This window comes from Nyctereutes procyonoides, unplaced genomic scaffold (assembly GCF_905146905.1).
Source record: "Nyctereutes procyonoides isolate TBG_1078 unplaced genomic scaffold, NYPRO_anot_genome, whole genome shotgun sequence".
In the NCBI taxonomy this organism is placed as follows: Eukaryota; Metazoa; Chordata; class Mammalia; order Carnivora; family Canidae; genus Nyctereutes; species Nyctereutes procyonoides.
The window spans coordinates 10,157,004-10,179,692 of NW_026575125.1; the positions used below are offsets into that span (position 1 = coordinate 10,157,004).

Below are 22,689 nucleotides of genomic sequence, written 5' to 3' on the forward strand. Positions count from 1 at the left end.
TCCCGTTTGCATATTCGTTTTCTTATGGTGATCCCGACAGCCTGTGAGTGTGCCGATGCGATCTGTTTGTCTCCACTCATGGTAAACTTTTAAAGATGACTATTATTTCGTGTCGTCCGTCGGCGTAACGCGGCTGCGGCCTGGAGGGGCAGCCCGCCCCAAGAAACGGCGGGGTTTAGGGAGAGGAGGACCGGCGGCCCCGGCCGCGGCCCCGAGGCTCCGCCTCCCCGGGCCCCACCGCCCAGGCCCCGCCCCTCGGGGCCCGCCCCGCCCCGGCCCGCCGCCATGTTGTTCCCTTGGTGCTGGACGTGAGGAGCCGGAGTTGGGCTGAAGCGGCGCTACGGCCTCGTGCCCGCGGGTGCCCGGCCTCGTCTCCTCTTTGCACCCAGCCAGGCCGGCCGGGAGCTCACGGGCGTCCTGTGTGCGGCCGCGAGGTGAGTGGAGCGCGGACGCCCCTCCGGGCCGGGCGGGAGCCGGGGCCAGGCGCGCTAGAGCCAGCGTCGGGGTGCGGGGCGGTGGGGCCTGGGCCCCGAGTGCGGCCTGGCCCTCGGGCAGCCGGGGCGCGGGGGGCGTGGGGCCGTCGTCGGTGTTGGGACAGGGGACGGATTGGTGCCTCCAGTGTCCTACTGACTGACGCAGGAGAAAAGGCGAGTTCCCACACCCACACAACCCGAGAAGAGGGACACACACCCGAACACGCGAGGCCACGCGGAGAGACGCCCAAAGATCTGGAAGACACACGGGGACACACGCACACACCCGGGGAGAGAGAGCTCCGTGAACGCCCTGGACGCGCGCAGACCCAAACACCCAGGGAGAGCGACACGTACGCACGTTCGGGGGGGAGGGGGGAGATGTACACACACGACCCCGGGGAAACACACACATAGACCCAGTCTCTCCCCTGGCCCTCGGGGGCACACACGCATCCACCCGCGCCACCGCACCCAAACCACACCGTACCCCCAAATGATTAACGTAGAGGGAGCAAAAGCGCTCACACGGTTTGAGTTGGGCGACCTCCGACTGCCGCCCGCGTGAACGTTTGCTAATGTGTTAATGACCACTCTGTTGAGGAATTTGGAACGTAAAGCCAATGGTAGGGGCTGGCGGCACTCTTGGGGCGTTATCTGAGACTAGCTAGGGTTTCAGAATCCTGCTCGTTTCTTCCAACTTACGCTGCCGAGAGGCAAGATGAGAATTTAAAGGGCTGACCAGATAGATGTGGAGGTTTTAGTGGTCTTTTTGTCGTTGTTTTTCTTTCTAAGTGATGATACATCCCGTGACCACGATTCTTTTGAGGAATGACTTTTCTACTAGTTTCCAAAATGTCATGTGATCGCAGTCTTTTTATAGGGTTTCAGCAACCTGATAAAATCAATAGAATTTGATTCCTTTTTTAAAATTGAAGAGAATTTTTTTTGCACGTTTGTCTTTCTCTCATACATTGTGATGGAAGATTCCTAAATTGCCCGTAATCCCAAAAACTTTTGCATGAAGCAAAACTGTAGAGATGAAACGCAGAATTCTTCAGACAGGGGCTTTTAAGAAGGCTGCGCCTAGTTTCTTTTAAGAGCTTATGTTGAAATTATCGTTACTCCTTGTCTGTGACTCTCAGTATCCTATTTACATCTCCAAATCTAAGACAATGATGTAATCCGGTGCTTTTAGTAATTTTGTATAGGCATTGTAGTAAAATCCTCTTGCTTATACTAAAAAGTTTCTGGCTTGGTGACTTATTTTGGAGAGTTTTCTGATTTGGGGATATTTTTGATTTATCATTTGTGACATTAGAGTAGACCCAACGAAAACTAAGGAGAACATCGTTAGCCTTGACTCTCTCTTGGAAATTGGGGGAAAATATGTTAGTGCTCTTCCTCTTTTCCATCCTCTCTTTTTGTCTCTTTCTATCCCCACCACTCCTTCCATGTAGACTACAGTACTCTGGAGGCCTGAAGCTAACTTCCTCTCATTCTAGAGATTAATTTTTAGCCTCCTCTCATTTCTTACCATTTCTTGGGCAGTCACTCTGGCACTAGATGTTATGTGCTTAATAAATTCCGTTCATACACCATTTCATTTAAATCTCAAGACAGTTCTCTGGTATTAGCTCCATTTAACTGGTGAGGAGTTTGTTGGGGGCATAGGAGGTTTGGGTCTGTTTCCCAGGACACACAAATAGAGAAGAGGGCAGAGGCAGGATTTAAAGCAAGCATTTGTGAGTTTAGAGCAGTAGTTCTCACCCTGTGAACTTTTGGCAGTGCCAGCAGATGATTTTGGTTCTCACCTGACAGGGAGTGCTGCTGGCGCCTGAGTGGGTGGAGGCGGTGGATGCTGCCCACCATCCTACAGTGTGCAGCACAACCCTGCACAAGCAAAGAATTGTCTGGCCCAAAATGTCACTAGTGCTAAGGTTGAGAAACTCTACTTTACAGCAATCTGTGTAATTCTGGGGCTCATGTTTCAGTGCTTTTGTAGTTCTTCAAATGCAATGTAATTTTTCTATTTAGGATACCTCCACATCATTTTAAGAAAGAGCAGTGGGGAAAATTTGAGAACTTGACCAATAGGCATATTCATATTCATTTCTTTGAAAGACTTAGGAATGAGCAGATAATTCCTGATAATAGAATCTTTTTTTTCTTTTTAGTTTTTTTTAATTTTTATTTATTTATTATAGAGAGAGGGGGGGGGCAGGCAGAGACACAGGCAGAGGGAGAAGCAGACTCCATGCACCGGGAGCCCGATGTGGGATTCGATCCCGGGTCTCCAGGATCGTGCCCTGGGCCAAAGGCAGGCGCCAAACCGCTGTGCCACCCAGGGATCTCCTTTAGTTTTTTTCTTTTTCTTTTTCTCTCTCTCTTTTTTTTTTTTTTTTGGAGAGCACACAGGAGCAGGGGAAGGGGCAGAAGGAGAGGGAGACACCATCCTCAAGCAGACTCCTTGAGTAGGGAGCCCCACATAGGACTCAGTCCCAGGCCCCTGAGATTATGACCGGAGTCTAAATCAAGAGTTGGACACTCAACTGACTGAGCCACCCAGGTGCCCCCAGTAGCTTTTTCTTTTTTTCTTTTCTTTTTAAGATTTTATTTATTCATGAGAGACAGAGAGAGACAAAGGCAGAGGGAGAAGCAGGCTCCATGCAGGGAACCCGATGTGGGACTCGATCCCAGGTCTCCAGGATCACATCCTGGGCTGAAGGCGGCGCTAAACCGCTAAGCCACCGGGGGCTGCCCTTTTTTTTTTTCTTTTTAAAGATTTTATGCGCTAGAGAGAAAGCCAGAGAGAGCGCGAACATGTGAGCAAGGGAGGGGCAGAGGGGGAGAGAGAGAGAATCCCAAGCAGACTCTGCACTGAGCACAGAGTCCACAGCAGGTCTTGATTCCGTGACCCTGAGATCATGACCTGAGGCAAAATCAAGAGTTGGATGCTCTATGGACTGAGCCACACAGGTGCCTCCAGAATCTTTTTTTTTTTTTTTTAAAGGCAAAAGTGTCAAAAAGAACTTGAGAGCCATTCAGAGCTGTTGAAATAGACTTAGGGGTTTGGTTTCTATAATATTCCAGTTGTCAGTAAACACTGGGCAGGCTGTTGGGCACTAATACGAAGGTGCTGGTGATATGAAGGGCAATAAGGAGTCGCCAATTCTGCAAAGCTTACAGTCTCATAATTGTAAGAGCAGATTCTGACTTTGCCCTAGAACAAAATTTATTGCCTGGGCTACTCAAGGTCAGGGGCTAGGTGTCATTAAAAAAAAAAAATAGCTGTGTACCCACACACATACCTGTAGGGCATTTACTGTGGATGTACTTAGGTGAAATGGGGGAACAATTGATGTGTTTTTTATAGCTTTTTAGGTTGATCAGGGGTGAATATTTACAAGAATCAAATTGAGCCATTCTTGTCGAGCATCAAATTCTTCCTTACATTTAGCCATAGTAAACAGTAGTTATGCATGTATTGTACATGGGAATCAAGAAATAAATGAGAAATTTTTAAAAATGACTTCTTTTGCATCATTTTTTTTTCTTTCTGTTGTTTTCCAGCCGTTTTCACCATACCTGTCTAAGACTAGGCCCTTCAGGATATGTACTACTTCATTTTGGTGGTGAATGTAACTGTTAGGTGAACTTCTGGGGTAAGTGATTGAGTCAGAAAGGTTTGGCTATCTTTTTAGGAATCACTGTGGTGAAAGTGTTATTCACGCAGCCAACATGGCATCTTTTGTGGGTAGCGTTGCTTTTGACTCATGTTGATGGACAGCATGTTCTTTGTCAGTTATAGATTTCTCTGCCTCTTATAGGTAATTCTCTCCTATGGGGTAGAGGAGATGCTAAATTGTACACCTAAAAATGATTGCTATCATATGGGATCTAGCAAAGGAATGTGTGTTCTTTGGACGGGTTTTATTCTGGGAAGGATCAAAAGAAATTGGTGCAGGAACAACATCCATTGGCCTCAGGAACCTTGCTGGATGAGTAGTTGGCTTGCTACTCTGGCTAAGGTAGGTCACCACATTTCTTTCTTTGTAAAATGAGATGGTTGTATTTTATAATCTCTATGAGATTATATGACACCAAGTAGAGACATCAAATTATTGGCTTCCAAGTAGTTCAGCTCCAGGCAATTTGCTGGTTAAGCAGCAGGAGGAAATAAGCCAAATAGAAGTGTGCTTGTGTGTTTGAGAAACGCGTCTCACATGAAAGCTAGCTAGGTAATAAATTTGTTAGTCAAAACCAAGGACCAGAAAATAGGGCTTGTGACTAAGTAGGTCATCAACAGAGAACATTTATTAAGGATTTTCGGGGGCCAGGCGATGAGCTCATAAAATGCCTCAGGGAGTTTGGAAAGCTGTGATGCAGAAGCAGGTTCTGAATACTTGAGAGAGGATGCCTGGGGGACCCGGGTGTGTAAGCTAGTGGAGGGGGCCTGACCTCTCCTTGTGTTGGGGAGGTAAGGCTGGAGGTAGTCCCAGGCCTGTGCTTGCCAGGGAGCCTAGGGGTGCCCAGGCTCATTAGATAACTTAGAGGAGAAATCTCTGTTTCCCAGAATGAATCTTGATGTTGTACATGTTGTGAAAGTTGAGCTCTGGGCATTTCCACATTCTGTATTCTTCCATTGCTTTTTGTTAATTTTTGACCATGGTGGATACAGGGTTTAGATGCTGTTGCTTATCACGAACACAGAGAGGACAGCTAGAAGTAAATGCAAGTAAGCTGACAGATCGCCACGGAGTGGAGAAAGACGGGTGTGAGTTTTGAAAAAAATACAGAAATGAAGCAGGCATTTGAGGCTTCACATTCTGCCCTCACCGAACCCAGCTCACTTCATGATGGGGAGTTTGAACACAGACTCCACCTCTGTCCAAGGCCTGATGCCTTACAAATCTTTGTACTCGTTTGACAGGGGACAGAGAAACGGTATGGGACAACTTGATACACTCGTTCCGTGGCCACATTCGTTATCCACATGTGAGGGATAGCAGAGCAGTGTAAACCGACAGACTGAACTATTAGGCCAATGTAAACTGAAATGTTTTAATTCCAAGTTTTTGTGTATTGGACTAGGATTTTGAGTACAGAGGCCAAAGTAGTTTTCTGAAGGTAGTTTTTACATGCACTGTCAGTGTTAGAGAAGCCCAGAAAAAGCCTTACAGATTTCACTTTCTAGAACTTGCTATGTAGAACACTTAGAGGAGTGTTGAAATGATTAAAAAGGTTCAAAAAAGTTAGAACTCACTGGGGTGTGGTGTGTAGCTGGCACCTGCTCTATTCTGTGCAGTTTCACGCTTGTGTATTTAATCAGAGCATTGATTAGATAAACATACCTGAAAATGCATACGTGGTTTAGTTGGAAGTCAGAACAGCAGAAGAACGATTTGAGGACCACACATTGGTGAATGCAGAACATTCTCTGGAATGTGTTCCAGTATTTTTTAAAAGATTTTGGGGATCCCTGGGTGGCTCAGCGGTTTAGTGCCTTCCTTTGGCCCAGGGCGCAATCCTGGAGTCCCGGGATCAAGTCCCGTGTCCAGCTCCCAGTATGGAGCCTGCTTCTCCCTCTGCCTGTGTCTCTGCCTCTCTCTCTCTCTCTCATAAATAAATAAGTAAATCTTAAAAAAAAAAAATAAAAGATTTTATTTGAGAGAGAGAGAGAACTCACAGAGGAAAAGGAAGAATGAGACCCCCTCATTGAGCTGGGATGTGGGGCTCGGTCCCAGGATCCTGAGATCTGCCTAAGGCAGATGCTTCACCAACTGAGCCACCCAGACACCCCGAGTTCCAGTAATATTAAATAAACTTTCATAAATAGTTGTTGTGGAACAAACAGCTGCCACCTTCATGTCCTAATCCTCTTTAATATTTGCGTACTACTTGATTTTTATCACCCTAGCCCTGGAAAACCCAGCTTTGCAAAGATAACAGTGTTATCGAAAGGAATGTGGTACAATCTAATGTTGAAACCATGAACTCCCTTGAGCACCAGCTTAGTTTACGTGATGTTTTAGATCAGCTTCCTCTGTATAGTTCCCTCAAAAATTTAAAAAAGCCTGCCCTGCCCCTGTTGCCTATGAGGACTATCGCTTGATAGTTCATAGGGTTTCATCCCCATTTTCTTCTGTACACACTTCTTTAGGAAGTAGATTTATCTGTGGAGAAAGGGGCCACTAGGTGCAGAGCGGATGGTCATGGGGTCTTTGGCCTTTCAGGAGAAACCCTTGTGCTTTCAGCATGGCCAGCCTGCCTCAGTAATTGTCCAGAAGTGCCGTTGTGCCTCTTCAAGTCTTCCATGGGAATCAGCCTTCTCATTGTTAGCTGCTTCTCCCTGAGTTAGCATTCCTCATCTCTTCAGTTTGTCCTTACTAGAATATTTGCTTTCTATCTCATTTTCATTGCTGTCTCTCATCTATGGTTATTCCCCTCTTCTTGTCCCTTCGGGTTTTTGTATTTTTTAGACTTTTTAATATTTTATTTATCAGAGCGAGCAAGCACAGGGGTAGGAGCAGAGGGCAAGGGAGAAACAGGCTCCTGGTTGAGCAGGGAGCCAGATGGGGGGCTCGATCCCAGGACCCTGGGATCATGACCTGAGCTGAAGGCAGAAGCTCAACTGACTGAGCCATCCAGGCACCCCTATTTTCTAGACTTTTTTTGTCATTTGGTGGAAGCGAAGGTAACACATGGTCGACCTGCCCTGTTTAATTAGACTGCAGGAAGTTAATCTTTGTGAACTTGTGTTCATTGATGTGTAAAACATAGGGTGATAGTGTCCAACATGCAGATGATTTTGAAGGTGCTATATGCCAGGTACCTAGTAGATATTCAGTAAACAGTGGTGGCTAATATTACTATAGTCATAGCGTTTATTATTTGAGCAAGCAAGACAATGGCAACAGGTAGGGAGAGAAGTGGACACATTCTTGTGTGGGTGAAGTGGATAAGACAGAAGAGATTTTGGAAATGGGGGAAATAATTAGCTTGGTTTTATATATGTTGAATTTGAACTGCCATCAGGGTACCACATGCACATATTTTAAAAGGGGTTGGAATTCTTGTCCCAAAGAGGGGGGAGGGTGGGGGTGGACTTTAGAAAATCACTGAGTTTTATATCTCAGGAAAATGTGGTTTGTGAAGAGGTAAGGGCTTCAACCTTATGATATACCTACTCTAAGAGCTTGTTAGAAGAAGGAGTTGCAGAAAGCTAAGGGAAGTTTTTGTTTGTTTGATTGTTAAGATTTTATTTATTTATTTATTTATTTATTTATTTATTTATTTATTTATTGAGACACGGGGGTGGGGGCAGAGACATAGGCAGAGGGAGAAGCAGGCTCCATGCAGGGAACCCGACCTGGGACTCGATCCAGGGTCTCCAGGATCACACCGTGGGCTGCAGGTGGTGCTAAACCGCTGCGCCACCGGGGCTGCCCATAAGGGAAGTTTTATAGACCATTAAATAGAAAATTTTCAAAGTCACCACCAGGCTGTTTAGACCTAATAGAGGCAGTAATGGTGGCTGAGTTCTGGCTAACATTTGAAGGTTCCACTTATGCCTCTAGCTGGAGGTGTGATACTTCATTAGAATCTTTCCCAGTTGGGTCTCCATTTCCTTATTTATTTAAGAAAAATGTCTTGAGTACCCTTTGAGTTTTTATGTCATGTACATCCAGACAAATGGCTACATCTGAGAGAATTCACTGTGGAGGTGTTTTTCTGGAAGCATACACGGTGAAGTCCTAAGAGAAGCACTTTTCTCTTTATTTGCTTTGGGGCTGTGTGTACCCTAGGGCAATTCGATGAGGACTGAGGATTGGCCTTTAGGAGGTCTCTGGTGACTGCTGCTGACACTCCGGGATGGAGAAGTTGGGAGCCTGTGTATAGTGACTGGAATGGAGTAGAGAGTTGATCAGGCCTAGAGGTGAATTCAGTAGGTAGTGAAGCTTTTTGTAAGCAGTCAGCTCCATTCTCTTGGTTGGGGCAAACTTGGGGCATCATTGATGGAGAAGTGGGATGAAGTGAACTTTCCTGTAAGCTGCCTGCAGTGCTCTTCCGTGTTTTCTCATTTTGACCTGGTGACCACTTCCCCACAGAATGGGCTCCTCTAATCTAGTTGAGAGCTGTATGCTAGATGTATAGCTGTCTTCTTGAAATATATCTTGGGAAATCCCCACTCCTCTTAATTTTTCTTTCTTTCTTTTTTTTTAGATTTTATTTATTTATTCATGAGAGACAGAGAGAAAGAGAGGCAGAGACACAGGCAGAGGGAGAAGCAGGCCTCCTGCAAGGAGCCCAATGTGGGATTCGATCTCAGATCCCAGGATCACGCCCTGAGCTGAAGGCAGACGCCCAACCGCTGAACCACCCAGGCGGCCCTCTTACTTAATTTCTTAACAGCCAAAAAGTTCTACTTTTTTGTGGCTCCATGTTTTGTGTGGTCATCTTTGTGTACTAACTCTTCCCTGGGTTTTTATGAAAGTCTGGCCCTTACCTTTTCTCCAAATTACAAAGACACCTGGTTTCTTATCTGACTTGAGGTGTAGGAATCAGTGTTCCCTTTAGTACAGCAGATCATTGTGGGTCATATTTAATTTGTGTTTTGCTGCTTCAATGCGTATTTGTAACATGCATATTTAAATTCATTTCTTTCACAATGCAGTTTTCCTGAAATACCTAGCTGGAATTTCCAATATTCCAATCTTGTGACCTTTATCCATTTCTTTGTCTTTGAATTGTCCCTTACAGTGCAACCTTAAACTATCTGAAGTACTTTAAACAACCTTAAACTAAAAAAAATCTCTTTATTGTTGAACAGTTTAATTATCTTTCACAGGTAAATGTCTTATTATAGGTAGATTTATGTGTGTTCTTTTAAGGACCTCATTAAAAAAAAAAGGGCCTCATTAAACAGAACAGAGAACAAAATGTTATCCTCACTTCCAGGATTAGCAGTTTCCCACGAGTAAGTCTGTTCACTGAACTGTCACAGTTCATGGTCAAAATGTAATATTAATAAAGTCCCACAGGTGAGGGAGAGAATGGGGAAATAGTGGTGCCAAGTAAAGATGAAAGTCTGGAGGGTGTTATAACTTACAAACAGATCATGTGTCATATACAAATGATGTAGGGGGCACCTGGCTGGCTCAGTTGGTAGAGCATGCGACTCTTGGTCTTGGGGTTGTGAGTTCGAGCTCCATGTTGGTGATAGAGTTTACCTTAAAAAAATTCATATACACATGCACGCACAAATGATGTGAACATGTATTGATCATTTTAGATCCGTTTAAGAACCCAATGAAACTGAGCACCTGAGTGGTGGCTCAGTCAGTTAAGTGTCTGCTTTTGGTCAGGTCGTGATTTCGAGGTCCTGGGATCGAGCTCCACTTCAGGCTCCCCACTCAGCGGGGAGTCTGCTTCTCCCTCTGCCTCTTCCCTGGCTTGTGCGTGGGTGCAGGCACACATGCGTGCTCTCTCTTTCTCTCTCAAATAAAATCTTTTTAAAGAATCAGATGAAACCCTTTGTACTCTTTCCAGAGAAAAGCTGAAGTGCACACTTCCATCTATACACCCAGCCTAATTTCACATGTCATTCTGGGAAGTGTTTTCCCCCTGCAGCTCCTTCATCGACTCCCCAATTATGCACACTCTATACCTGCACCGTCCAATATCTGTGTGGCTGTTTAAATTTAAACTAATTAAAATTAAATAAAAATTAAAAATTTAGTTCGTCAGACCAGCCACATTTCAGGTGTTCAATAGCCATGTGTGCTTAATGAGCTACCATAGTAGATAGTGCAGGAATAGAATATTTCTGGGCCGCCTGGGCGGCTCAGTGGTTTAATACCTGCCTTCAGCCCAGGGTGTGATCCTGGAGTCCCAGGATTGGGCTCCCTGCGTGGGGCCTGCTTCTCCCTCTGCCTGTGTCTCTGCCTCTTTCTCTCTCTCTCTCACTGTCTCATGAGTAAATAAATGTTTTTGAGAAAACTGGAAGAGAGTATCTCTGTCGTCACAGCAAGTTCTGTGTGGTCATGGTGCTCTGTATTTTCAGGATGGTTTAAGAAGACTTAGTTCCTTAACGTCTCTTTTTCCTCCACTCTCCACCACTGTGAATGATCAGTTCGTATACTTAACTGCAGAGGTGCTTTGTTTTAAGCAAAATTGTGAGTATGTATTTTTTGAAACTTTAATCAAGTGACTTATCTTCAAAAAAGTACTTATGGGGGCGCCTGGGTGGCTCAAGCCATGATCTCAGGGTCTTGAAATTGAGCCTTGCATCAGGCTCCACGCTCAACAGACTCTACTTGAGATTTTTTCCCCCTCTTCCCTCTGCCCTCCCCACTTGTCTTCTTTCTGTCTCTAAAATAAAATAATTTTTAAGAAAGTATTTATCGAAATAAGTTATTTAAATAGGGTGTGCTGCTGTGGCATTGCAATACTGTAGTTTGAGTTACAGTTTTCCCCTTCTCTCACTATCTCTGTGGGGTGACGTTCAGTGGTCGACTAGATGGTTAGTTTCATCTGGCAAGTTGTACCTTCAAGTTGGTCTCTTCCTATGGTATTTTGCTTAAGTCTTCCCTGTGCCTGTGTGTGCGCACACGTTGACCTCTTGCTGTACAGATCTAGCACCCATTACACTTAGTGATTTCCTTGACTTTGTTCTTGTTCATGCATTTCAGCAAGATAACCAACAGAACTGGAAACAGCATGGAACTAATTAGACTGTTAAATGAGACATACTGATATTAAGATTCAAGGAAATGAATACCGCTCTAGACAAAAATAGAAATAATTCAGAGGGGCAGCCCAGGTGGCTCAGCGGTTTAGCGCCGCCTTCAGTCCAGGGCATGATCCCGGAGACCCGGGATCGAGTCCCATATCAGGCTCCCTGCATGGAGCCTGCTTGTGTCTCTGACTCTCTCTCTCTCTCTCTCATGAATAAATAAATAAAATATTTAAAAAAATAATTCCGAGATTATCCATGCTTTTGTTTCCTTGGTTAGTTCCTTTCAGACTCAGAATAAGTGGTATGTCTCTAACTAGGACATTCAGGGTAAATGCAAAAGGAATGTGCAATTTTGAGGGGGAAAGATCTGTTCCTAAATTTAAACCAAGAGTGGTAAGTTCAATTTAAGTGTTTGGATGTGAGAACTAGTCGAGGAGTTACAGAGTATGTATTTCACATCTGAGCTTTTGAGGAGAGCAGTTTACAAACCCAACCTACTCTCCCTTTGGCAACTTATTGGAGGAATATAGTCATTTTTAAAGTTCACCAGCTCCCTGTTAGAGCCAGTAGTACTTATTTTTAAAGTGATGTTTTTCATTGACACTTGCAAGAAAGAATCAATTTTTTTTGTCCCTTCCCACACGTTTTAATAGACTTCAAAAATAGAATGGTGGAAGAACTGAATAGCGAAAGAATTATAAGCACAAAAAGTACCAATAGAAAAATAAGAATAGAATAACGAGAATAAAGGAGGAAGTTACTACTCTTTGTTCTCAACTTTGCATTTATTTGATACATCACCATATGTAAAGTTTTGTACAGGATGTTGCAGAACCAAAAAAAGGACAAATGAATAGATAGAATTGGGTGTTGTGTAATTAGGGAGTTGACATTGTAATTAGGAAAGATATGCATACACGTGTACTGACAGTGGTTAGAGCCCGAGTGAGAGCTATAATCAGGTGAAAATGATTATGAGAGCAAAGAAAAGAGGAAGATTAGGTTTCTGGGTGGGGGGCGGCAGCCTTCTTGGATGAGGTGATCTGAATTAAAGCTTTTGAATGACTCGTATTTTCGTAGGTGTCTAGGTGTGGGGAGGGAACTCCCAGTCCAAGATAAGGGCCTGAACAAAGACTTGACTGTAAATGCCTGTGATAGGTGTGGGGACAGTGAGTTATAGTTATATAATTGGGACAGGCTTGTAAGCAATGTTGGATGGCCCTTTGAATGCCACACTGAAAACCTTTTCATAATGAAAATAAATAAATGAGGCTAGTTATCTGTTAAGAATGGATGCAATTGAATCTATAAACAATAAAAGATGTCTGCTTTTGATCTCTACAAACATTCCTATTAGAGATTTTTATTTTCTATGCTTGGATCTGACTCCCTCTTGGTTTACTGTAATATATGGCTTTGGAAACCAGCAAGGGATTGGGAAAAGCCAGAGAAAAGGATATTACCGATATAAACTATTCATAAACAACTGGTAGTTAAAAGTATGCGATAGAAATGTTGGGAAAATAGTGTGAAAAGGAAAGAGTTGACATACAGTGTTTATCTTCAGTTTTGAGGTATCTGTTGAAAACATAGTTCATTTTCTTTCCTGCCAGTGACCCACTTATCCATTTTCCAATTCAGATTAGTGTGTGCTGTATACAACATGTGTTGGTGCCAGCACTTGTATTGTAATCCTAAGGTATCTAGTGTGTGTGTAACTGGTTTATTGATTTAAAAGGACACTGTTGAAGGGACAAGGAGATCATTAGTGGCTTTGCATAAATCTCATTTTAGGGTCTTATTGCCAATTCTTAGGCCATACACATATTTGTGCGTGTGCCTCTAAATATACACCTATATTCTTTATCTGACTCACATACCATAACATTCACCCTGTTAATGTATACAATTCAGTGATTTTTAGTATATTCACAAAGTTGTGCAACCATCACCCACTGTCTAATTCCAGAATATTTTTGTCAACCCCTTCTCCCCCCAAAAGAATCCCTGTATCCATTAGCAGTCACTCCCTATTTACCTCTCCCCTCCCATTTTCTGGAACCACGAATCTACTTTCTGTCAATGGATTTGCCTATTCTGAACGTTAGTGTCTGACTTCTTTTACTTAGTATAATATTTTTGAGATTCATCTATGTTGTTGCATGTATCAGTGCCTCATTTTTATGGCTGATTAATCTTCCACTGTATGGATACACCACTTTTTTTTAAAGATTTTATTTATTTATTCATGATAGAGAGAGAGGCAGAAGCAGGCTCCATGTGGGGAGCCTGACGTGGGACTCGATCCCAGGACTCCAGGATCACATGCTGGGCCAAAGGCAGGCGCTAAACCGCTGAGCCACCCAGGGATCCCCGGATACACCACATTTTTTAAAATATTTTTATTTATTTGAGAGAGAGTGTGTGTGTCTGGGAGCAAGAGCCAGGGAAGGAGCAGAGGAAGAGGGAGAAGCAGGCCCCCCACTGAGCAGGAGCCCAATGAAGGACTCAGTCCCAGGACCCTGAGATCATGACCTGAGCTGAAGGCAGACATTCATCCAGCTGAGCCACCCAGTCACCCTGTATATGCCACATTTTGTTGACCATTCAGTTGATGGACATTTGAGTGGTTTCTACTTTTTGGCTATTATGAATAATGCTGTTATGAACATATATGTACAAGTTTTTGTGTGGATGTATGTTTTCATTTCTCTTAGGTATCTACCTAAGAGAGGAATTGCTGGGTCATATGATAACTTTATGTTTAACTTTTTGAGGAACTGCCAGGCTATTTTCCATTATCATTGCACTATTGCATCTTTTAAAAAAAGATTTATTTATTTGGGAGAGAGAGATTGTGTGCCCACGCAAGTTGGGGGGGGGGCAGAGAGAGAGAGAGAATCTTCAAGCAGACTCCCCACTGAGCATGGACTCCTATGTGGGGCTCATTCACGACCCATGAGATTATGACATGAGCTGAAACTAAGAGTCTGATGTTCAGTTGACTGAGCCATTCAGGTGCCCCCTTGCAGACTTTAATGTAAATTCTTGTAGGCTTTTACATGATGTGATTGTGGTATGCATGCTGTTTTATCACTCAACAATAGCATATTTCTACAGTCCCACCTTTCCATGTTTCCTCAGGGAGTGCAAAACATCCCCAGTTAGGCATTTAGGGCATTTGCTCTACTGTTTGCATTTTTGCAGTTTGATTGATTGATTGATTTTTCTTTTTGGGACAATTTTAGAATAGTATGGGGATGTATTTTTGCTCTAGTTTAGATAATTTTTTTTAAGGTTTTATTTATTTATTCATGAGAGACACAGAGAGAGACAGAGACACTGGCAGGGGGAGAAGCACGCTCCCCAGCCTGATGTGGGACTGGATCCAGGGACTCCAGGATCACGCCCTGAGCCAAAGGCAGACACTCCACCCCTGAGCCACCAGGCGTCCCTATAGTTTAGATAATTAATAATTTGGGGAAAAGTATGAGCATTTTTGTGATGGTGTAATGTGCTTCCACGAAACTGAATCTATCTATTTTAAAGATTTTATTTATTCATGAGAGACAGAGAGAGGCAGAGACATCGGGAGAGGAAGAAGCAGGCTCCTCGCAGGGAGCCCGATGTGGGACTCCATCCTGGGTCTCCAGGATCACACCCTGGACTGAAAGCAGACGCTCAACCGCTGAGCCACCCAGGCATCCCAACTGAATCTATCTATTTATTTTTAAAGATTTTATTTATTCATGAGAGACAGAGGCAGAGACACAGGCAGAGGGAGAAGCAGGCTCCCTGTGGGGAGCCCAATGAGGGACTTGATACCAGGATCCCAGGATCATGACCTGAGCCCAAGGCAGACACTCAACCACTGAGCCACCCAGGTGTCCTGAAACTGAATGTTTTAAGACAGCATGTTTCTTTTGTTTTAGTTTTTTTTAGATTTTATTTTCTTTTTCTAAGTAATCTCTACACCCAGCATGGAACTCCAGCTCACAACCCCAAGATCAAGAATCTCATTCTGCATCGACTGAGCCAGCCAGGTGCCCCCAAGTATGTTTCATTTTTATTAGACATAATAGGCATGCAAATTTCATCATTATTACCTCTGCACTTAGAGGTATGTACAGGGTGCTTTAGGAATGTGGGGGAAGGGACGTCAGTGGGAGATGAGGTCTAGCTGCATCTACAGGGGTGAGCAGGAGTTAGCCAGGTAGCAAGAGGAAAGGATCAAAAGGAGGTGAAGTATATAACCACAGAGTGACTATCTTACTCCAAGGTCACCTGCAAGGCAGAAAAGGCACCATTTTCAATCCCAAAGCCAGCTGGAAGGGATCATAAGGGCATCCACTGAAGCTCTACCTGAGGCCTTCCTCTTTCCTCGCCTCAGCCATTTACCTTTCCAGACTTCATATCTGATCAGGTTCCCTGCTGCTGAAGCTATTTCAGTGCTCTCATCTTTCCAGGGGTGTAGGCAGAAACCCTGCCCATGCGTCTCAGGCCCTGCCTGCTCCAGGGCCACTCCCTCCGGGCCTGTGTATAGCACTCCTCCCTCTCTGGGCTCCCGGTTCGCAGGCCTGCCTGGGGTTCTCCCTGATGTTGGGCTGCCTTCATCACTTCCTGGCCCCGCCCTCCTCTGCTTTTCTCAGGGTTTTCTCCTCCTGTTGCTGAGCTTAGCCTGTGATCAAACTGACCTACCCTGGGTCAAATCCCGCTACCATGGAAGCAGATCTTGGTGAGGCTGCTCTCTATGGACAGCATGCAGCTAAAATCATCATTCCACAAAAATGCCCTTTGTTTAAAAAAGATGTGTGTTGGGAGTAAAACCTTTGGCTTAGACTAAGAGGGGCTAGCGCTCTAGCCCAGCTTCCCACATAATCCGTCACTCACTTGAATTTGGTCTCTAGGGCCAGGATCCTTTGGCTTCCTCATGTCTGCCTACATTATCTTCTTATTTGTTCTGCTAAAGATTCTTACTGAAATTTGACTTAAGAAATGGTCATGAAAGAAACCTTTCCTTAAAACTGCCAGTAAAGGGCAGCCCCAGTGACTCAGCGGTTTAGCCCCGCCTTCAGCCCAGGGCGTGATCCTGGAGACCTGGGATCGAGTCCCAAGTCAGGCTCCTTGCATGGAGCCTGTTTCTACCTCTGCCTGTGTCTCTGCTTCTCTCTGTGTGTGTGTCTCTCATGAATAAATAAATAAATAAAAATTTAAAACAAAACTGCCAGTAAAGACTTCTTCATGTTGTTCATTCCGCAGAAACTTCCTACACTCCTATTATGAGCCTGGCACTGTGGTGAAAAGCTGTTCCCTCTCATCCGTGACCAAGTGAATCTTCCCAACAGCCCTGGGAGGTAGGTACTGTTGTTGCCATTGTCTTGTGAGCTTTGGAATGTCAAGTAGCTTGTCCAGGGGTGTGTGCTCTTGGCCTTTGGCAAGAACCATTCTCCTTTCTGACAGCAGGCTACTCTTTTGTGGCAAGAAAGTTTTCACCTCTACCTTGGCTGCCCAGAAGCTTCACGACACAGCGCTGCTTTAGCCTTAGTCTAGCTTTTCCTGTGTTGCATTGGTGTCCATCCCTCTCGTGACCCTTCTTTTTTCTTGTTTGTGTTAGCTCTATTTAATTCTTTGGAATAGGATTATTCTAAGCCACTCAACATTCGGGCAAATTTTGAAGAATGAGTGGCATATTTTATACTTTTTTTTTCTAAAAAAATTTTTACAGTTGTCTGAGTGTGAAACTTAGAAGAGTGGTGAATGGGAAGAAATCAGAGAGAGGGACAAACCATGAAAGACTTTGAACTCTGGGAAACAAACTGAGGGTTGCTGGGGGGGAGATGGATGGGGGGAAATGGGCTAACTGGGTGATGGACATTAAGGAGGGCATGTGATGTGATGAGCACTTGGTGTTACACACAACTGATAAATCTGCACACTACATCTGAAACTAAGTGTGTACTTTATGTTGGCTAATTGAATTTAAATTTGAAAAAAGGGTGGGCAGGTGAAAAACTTGAAAAAATAGTGATTTAAAATGTAGTATTTGATATTTGATTCTAGGATTTTTTTTTTAAGGCTGAGAAAGGTCATGGAAAGCTTTTTGGTATGGTTTTCCTTTTATTCATTTATTTATTGGTTTTCCTTTTAAATTAAGAATCTAGGTGCTAATAGAAGTCAGATATTCATTCACATTTTAATTTTTATTTTTACCCTTAAAACTCTTGAGAACAAATTGAAAGTACATTGCTAAGGTGAGCTTTGTAACTTTTTCTTTTCAGGTAATGATGCTGCTTGAACTGAACAATTAAGGTAACATTTATGACCTATGTAATATGCTTTTCTTATTCAGGTTTCTTTATCAAATTTAGCTGAATTGTTAAAGTCATGTTTTTAACCTTGGTGAAGATTATTATTGCCTGTGGGCAATCACTCCAAACTGCAGAGTATAAAAGACTTTACATTATATTTTAATGTAAGTTCTGAAAGTAACATAACAGGGATACCTTTGTTCACTCAACTTCTACTAAAGTTTCAAAGGGTTTTACTATTTTTAGAAAAGAAAAAGTATTTTTAATGTCTCTGAGCCAGTTAGTGGTTATGTTAATGTATAGACTGCTTCAAGCTAGCTTTTGTTGGAGTCCATGGGAAATAAGATGGCTTATATAATTATCTGTATCACCATGTATGTTTATATACAACTCTATAGTAAGAATCAGAGAAATGTTTATATATATAAATTAGTTGTTTAATCAAATGCCAGCATACTCGCAAATAGGATATCTGTGAAGCCCTAGATTATAGAAGGGAAATGCAAAAAAAAAAAATTGTACCTCACTTCCTGATGCCCGGGTCTAGCATACCTCAAATTTGTTTAATCAGAATAATGGCACCAATTAGGAAATCCCACACTATTATGAAAAAAGAAAAGAGCTGTGTCAAAGTGTCCTAATAAAATTATAAATGACAAATCTCAAGGCATGTCTAACACTTAACTTGGTAGATGTGTGCAACCAGTCATCTGGGTGGAGGTTATTAGATTGCATAATCTGCTTTATAATTTGATGTGAAAATCCTAACAGTTCAATGCTCTGCAGTAAAACTTTATGTCTGGTAAGGTAATTAGAGACTTATTCAAATACTAGAATAGATGGTATACTAGAATCACACACATCTCTTACATCCTCATAGCACAGCATGGAACTTTTGTGTTTATATATCTTGAAAATCTTGTGAAAAGAAAAATCTTGGAATGGGGGCTGCTGGGAAAGGTTCCCAGTGTTGGTGAGACCATGTTGATTGGTTCTGAGGGCTCAGCAGTTAAGTGGAGTAGGATCCCCAGCAGAGGAAACCGCATGTGCCAGGGTGAGGGCAAGTCGAAAATGAAGAGCAGGGAATCCCTGGGTGGCTCAGTGGTTTAGCGCCTGCCTTTGGCCCAGGGCGCGATTCTGGAGTCCTGGAATCGAGTCCCACGTCAGGCTCCCAGCATGGAGCCTGCTTTTCCATCCTCCTGTGTCTCTGCCTCTCTCTATGTCTGTCATAAATAAATAAATAAATCTTTAAAAAAAAAAGAAAGAAAATGAAGAGCAGGGCTAGGTGTCTTGTCTTAGAAGTTGGATTTAGACCTGAATCTCTGGAGAACCACTGAAGAGAGTTAAGGATAGGGCATTAGACCAGTGGTGTCCTCGTATCAGAATAGCTGGTGTACATTTTTGGTTTTGTTAGTCTTTTTTTTTCTGTAAATTGAAATTGTTTAAGCAAGATTGCAAAGAGTTCAAGGAACCGACTTATCAAGTTGTTACCTATGTCAGGAAATTAAAGGGGCTTGAGATTGTTTCAGTTTCTTCTCTAACATGAATTTAGTTTGGACATTGGGCAGAGCAATCCACTGAAGTCAAAAAAGTCTCTAAGAGCTAAGTACTTTGCCTCACAGTTTTGTTTAGCCAATTTAAATTGTATCAGTTATAGCAGTAATTACTGTAGTGGTAATTTTTTTTGTAGTAGTAGTAATTTAAAAGAGCCAGTAAGACTTAGGGATAAGTTGCTACAGATTTTACCAGAATAGTATATCGTGTAGTTGGAAATGCAGAATTCTTACACATTACAGGAAGTATTTAATTTCATTATACAGGGTCACATTTGCCGTATAATCAGGAGATTGCCAGATAATGTTTACTGCAGTGAATTTGCAAATCCATCCTGGTCAATAGAACAATTATTATTCATGTCTTCGTTACCTTCCCATTGAAGGATTCACAATATCCACTTACTTTCTTTTTTTAAAACAATATTTTATTTATTTATTCATGAGAGAGAGAGAGAGAGAGAGAGAGAGAGAGGCAGAGACACAGGGAGAAGCAGGCTCCACGCAGGGAGCCCGACGTGGGACTTGATCCCGGGACTCCAGGATCACACTCTGGGCCGAAGGCAGGCGCTAAACCGCTAAACGGCTGAGCCACCCAGGGATCCCCACAATATCCACTTTCATGTTAAACTTAATTACCATTTTTGCTCTAGAACTGTGCTGGCCATTACAACAGCTATTGCCTCTTTAAATGTGACTATTCAAAATTAGTTGCAATTAAATAAGATTTAAAATTCAGTTCCTCATTCCCTCCAGCCACAAGTGCTCAGTAGTCCCCTGTGGCTAGTGGCTGCCATATTGGACAGTGCAGATGGAGGATATTTCCCATCATTACAGAAAATTTTGTTAGTGCTACTCCAAAGGTTGTCTTCTTTTACAAATGTATATATGCTTTAAAAAGCCATGCAATAGTGAAGTATTTATAGATTAAATAATATAATTTGATTTAAAATAACTGGGAAAAATGGGAGGTTATGGAAGAAACAGGATTTGCCATAGGTTGATAATTGGCGAAGCTAGGTTTGGGATCCATGGGGGTTTCATTATATTATTCTCATTCAGAAATTTTGTGTATGTTTGAAATTTTCCATAATAAAGAATAAAAACAGAAGCCTTAAATAGGAACAGTGCTCACTCCAGTGCTTAGAAGTAGCCATCTGTAAAATGGGCATCTGAAATTCTACCCCATACAGTTTGGTTCCTGTGGTGTAGGGAAATGTTTAATCCTGCCCCAGGGCTTCTCCAAAATGGCATGTAGAATACCACATTTTTTTCAAAGGTTTTTATTTATTTTGACGGGGAGAGAGAGCACAAGCAGGGGTTAGTGGCAGAGGGAGAGGGAGAAGCAGGGAGTCCGACGCAGGGCTCCATCCCAGGACCCTGGGATTGTGGCCTGAGCCAAAAATCAACTGAGCCACCCAGGCGCACCTAGAGTGTACCACATTTTTAAGGTTTATCTCATTCCTCTGAAAACACAGAAGTGACAGCCCTGGTTTGCATTTATTAGCAGTTGGAACTGCCCAAATGAGTCTTGTGGGTAGAATGTGCTAGATTATAATATTCTATTAAAAAATTCCATTGCTGCTGTCATTAATTTTAGCAAAGTCCAGATAGTGTTCCTAATGAAGAGAATGGAGTTCATTTACTCAATTGTTGGCTTATTTTTGTTCACAGCCAGATCAGTCAGCTTCTGTGTTTGGTTTCCTGGTTACCAGCTCCTATGGTGATAGCATTGGAAGAGAGAAAAGGGAGGTCATTGAGAAAACCCTTGGCATAAGACGAAAGCCATCAGTAAAACTGTCACTGTGCCACCGAAGGGTTGTTTGAAGTTGTTACAAACACCTGCGTACTTTGGTCTCCTGCTGCATCTCTAACAAATAGTGGCAGGGCTTATTGTGAGTAGAGAGAAATGGTTGAGGGCAAGGTCTTTGGGGTGAGACTTGGCTTTGAGTGCCCGCCTCAGTCAGTTGTGGCCCACGGAGGGGGAAGACTGAGCTGAGCCCTCACCGGCTGTCTTAGGGAGCAGCAGTAGAGCTGTGCCTGGTACGTGCTTGAGTGCTCAGGATAGGACAGCTGTGGCTATTAGGTCTTTTCTGTACAGAAAGGAATGGGTACTCTGCGTTTTATTTCCTTTATGCGCTGATATTCATAGGATCATGTAGAGAAATGTACAGGTCTAAAGGAATGTAATGGTACCTTTTTATTTTACAGAGTTCTAAAGTCAAAGATCTTGAGATCAATAATGGCAGGAAAATCTTCACTTTTTAAAGTAATTCTCCTTGGAGATGGTGGAGTTGGGAAGAGCTCTCTAATGAACAGATATGTGACCAATAAGTTTGATACCCAGCTCTTCCATACAATAGGTGTAGAATTTTTAAATAAAGATTTGGAGGTGGATGGACATTTTGTTACCATGCAGATTTGGGACACGGCCGGTCAAGAGCGATTCAGAAGCCTGAGGACGCCGTTTTACAGAGGTTCTGACTGTTGCCTGCTCACTTTTAGTGTTGATGATTCTCAGAGCTTCCAGAACTTGAGTAACTGGAAGAAAGAATTCATATATTATGCAGATGTGAAAGAGCCCGAAAGCTTTCCTTTTGTGATTTTGGGCAACAAGATTGACATAAGTGAACGACAAGTGTCTACAGAAGAAGCCCAAGCTTGGTGCAGGGACAACGGCGACTATCCTTACTTTGAAACAAGTGCAAAAGATGCCACAAATGTCGCAGCAGCCTTTGAGGAAGCTGTTCGAAGAGTGCTTGCTACTGAGGATAGGTCAGATCACCTGATTCAGACAGACACAGTCAGCCTGCACCGAAAGCCCAAGCCTAGCTCATCTTGCTGTTGATCATTAGAGAGGTTCCCTGTGCGATCTAACCAACTTACACACACATACAGGAAAAATCACAGGGTGGAGAAGAGAATTAGCATTTGCAGCAATGGATCACCTACTCATAAAATTAAACTAACCATATTGCTGCTTTGTTAGTGGGTGGGAGAAGGGACACATCCACTCATGGAAGAATCAATTTACTCAGTAGTGGCACCTTACATTTATAAATTGTAATGGTTGTCTAATAACGTTTAATTTAAATATGTAAGTTACAGAGCTAATAAACGAGATGATCAAGACTTTAATTATAATTAAAACACTTGAATATTCTGGAAGTTAATGTTTTTTTTTCCCCTGGGAAAATGGAGAACTACTTTTTATATGTGTATATTTTTGTGTAATTAGCATTCAGTTCCTGGTTGAGGGGGGAAAAGATTCCCTAAAGCAATAATGTTAAATAATAAAGATTAAAATCTAATGCATTTGCATTGTGGTTCTTTGATTACTTCTTCATTCTCTTTAAAATTATTTAAGTGTTCACATTTTCATTCTCATCAGAATTGATCTCATTAGTAATCACTCGTCATTTGTGTGCCACATGCAGGACCGCCACCCCCAACACAGAAGCCAGCTTTATCACTCTTGGAGGAAAAACTAAGGCTTGTACTTTGTGTGAAGGTAAACATCTTCGTTCAGCACATCTTTATTCATTACTGCTTTCTCTATCATTGAACACTGTTTAGTGATTTGCTCTCAAGGAGATTTTGATAAAGCAAATTAC

General features: G+C 42.9%; 1 protein-coding gene across 5 annotated transcripts; it reads left to right on the forward strand.

Annotated features, from left to right (window-relative positions):
- Positions 1–278: 278 nt before the first annotated feature.
- RAB9A (RAB9A, member RAS oncogene family) lies at positions 279–22,386 on the forward strand. 5 transcript variants are annotated; one of them, XM_055338526.1, is made up of 6 exons: positions 279–434; positions 640–826; positions 4,047–4,138; positions 16,474–16,568; positions 17,493–17,523; positions 21,287–22,386. In XM_055338526.1, exon 6 carries the CDS (start codon positions 21,318–21,320, stop codon positions 21,921–21,923), a length of 606 nt encoding a protein of 201 aa, XP_055194501.1. In that variant the 5' UTR covers positions 279–434; positions 640–826; positions 4,047–4,138; positions 16,474–16,568; positions 17,493–17,523; positions 21,287–21,317; the 3' UTR covers positions 21,924–22,386. The 5 variants fall into 5 exon arrangements, with proteins under 5 accessions (XP_055194501.1, XP_055194500.1, XP_055194502.1 ...); XM_055338525.1 differs by lacking the exon at positions 640–826 and adding an exon at positions 4,304–4,504; XM_055338527.1 differs by lacking the exon at positions 4,047–4,138.
- Positions 22,387–22,689: the final 303 nt, after the last annotated feature.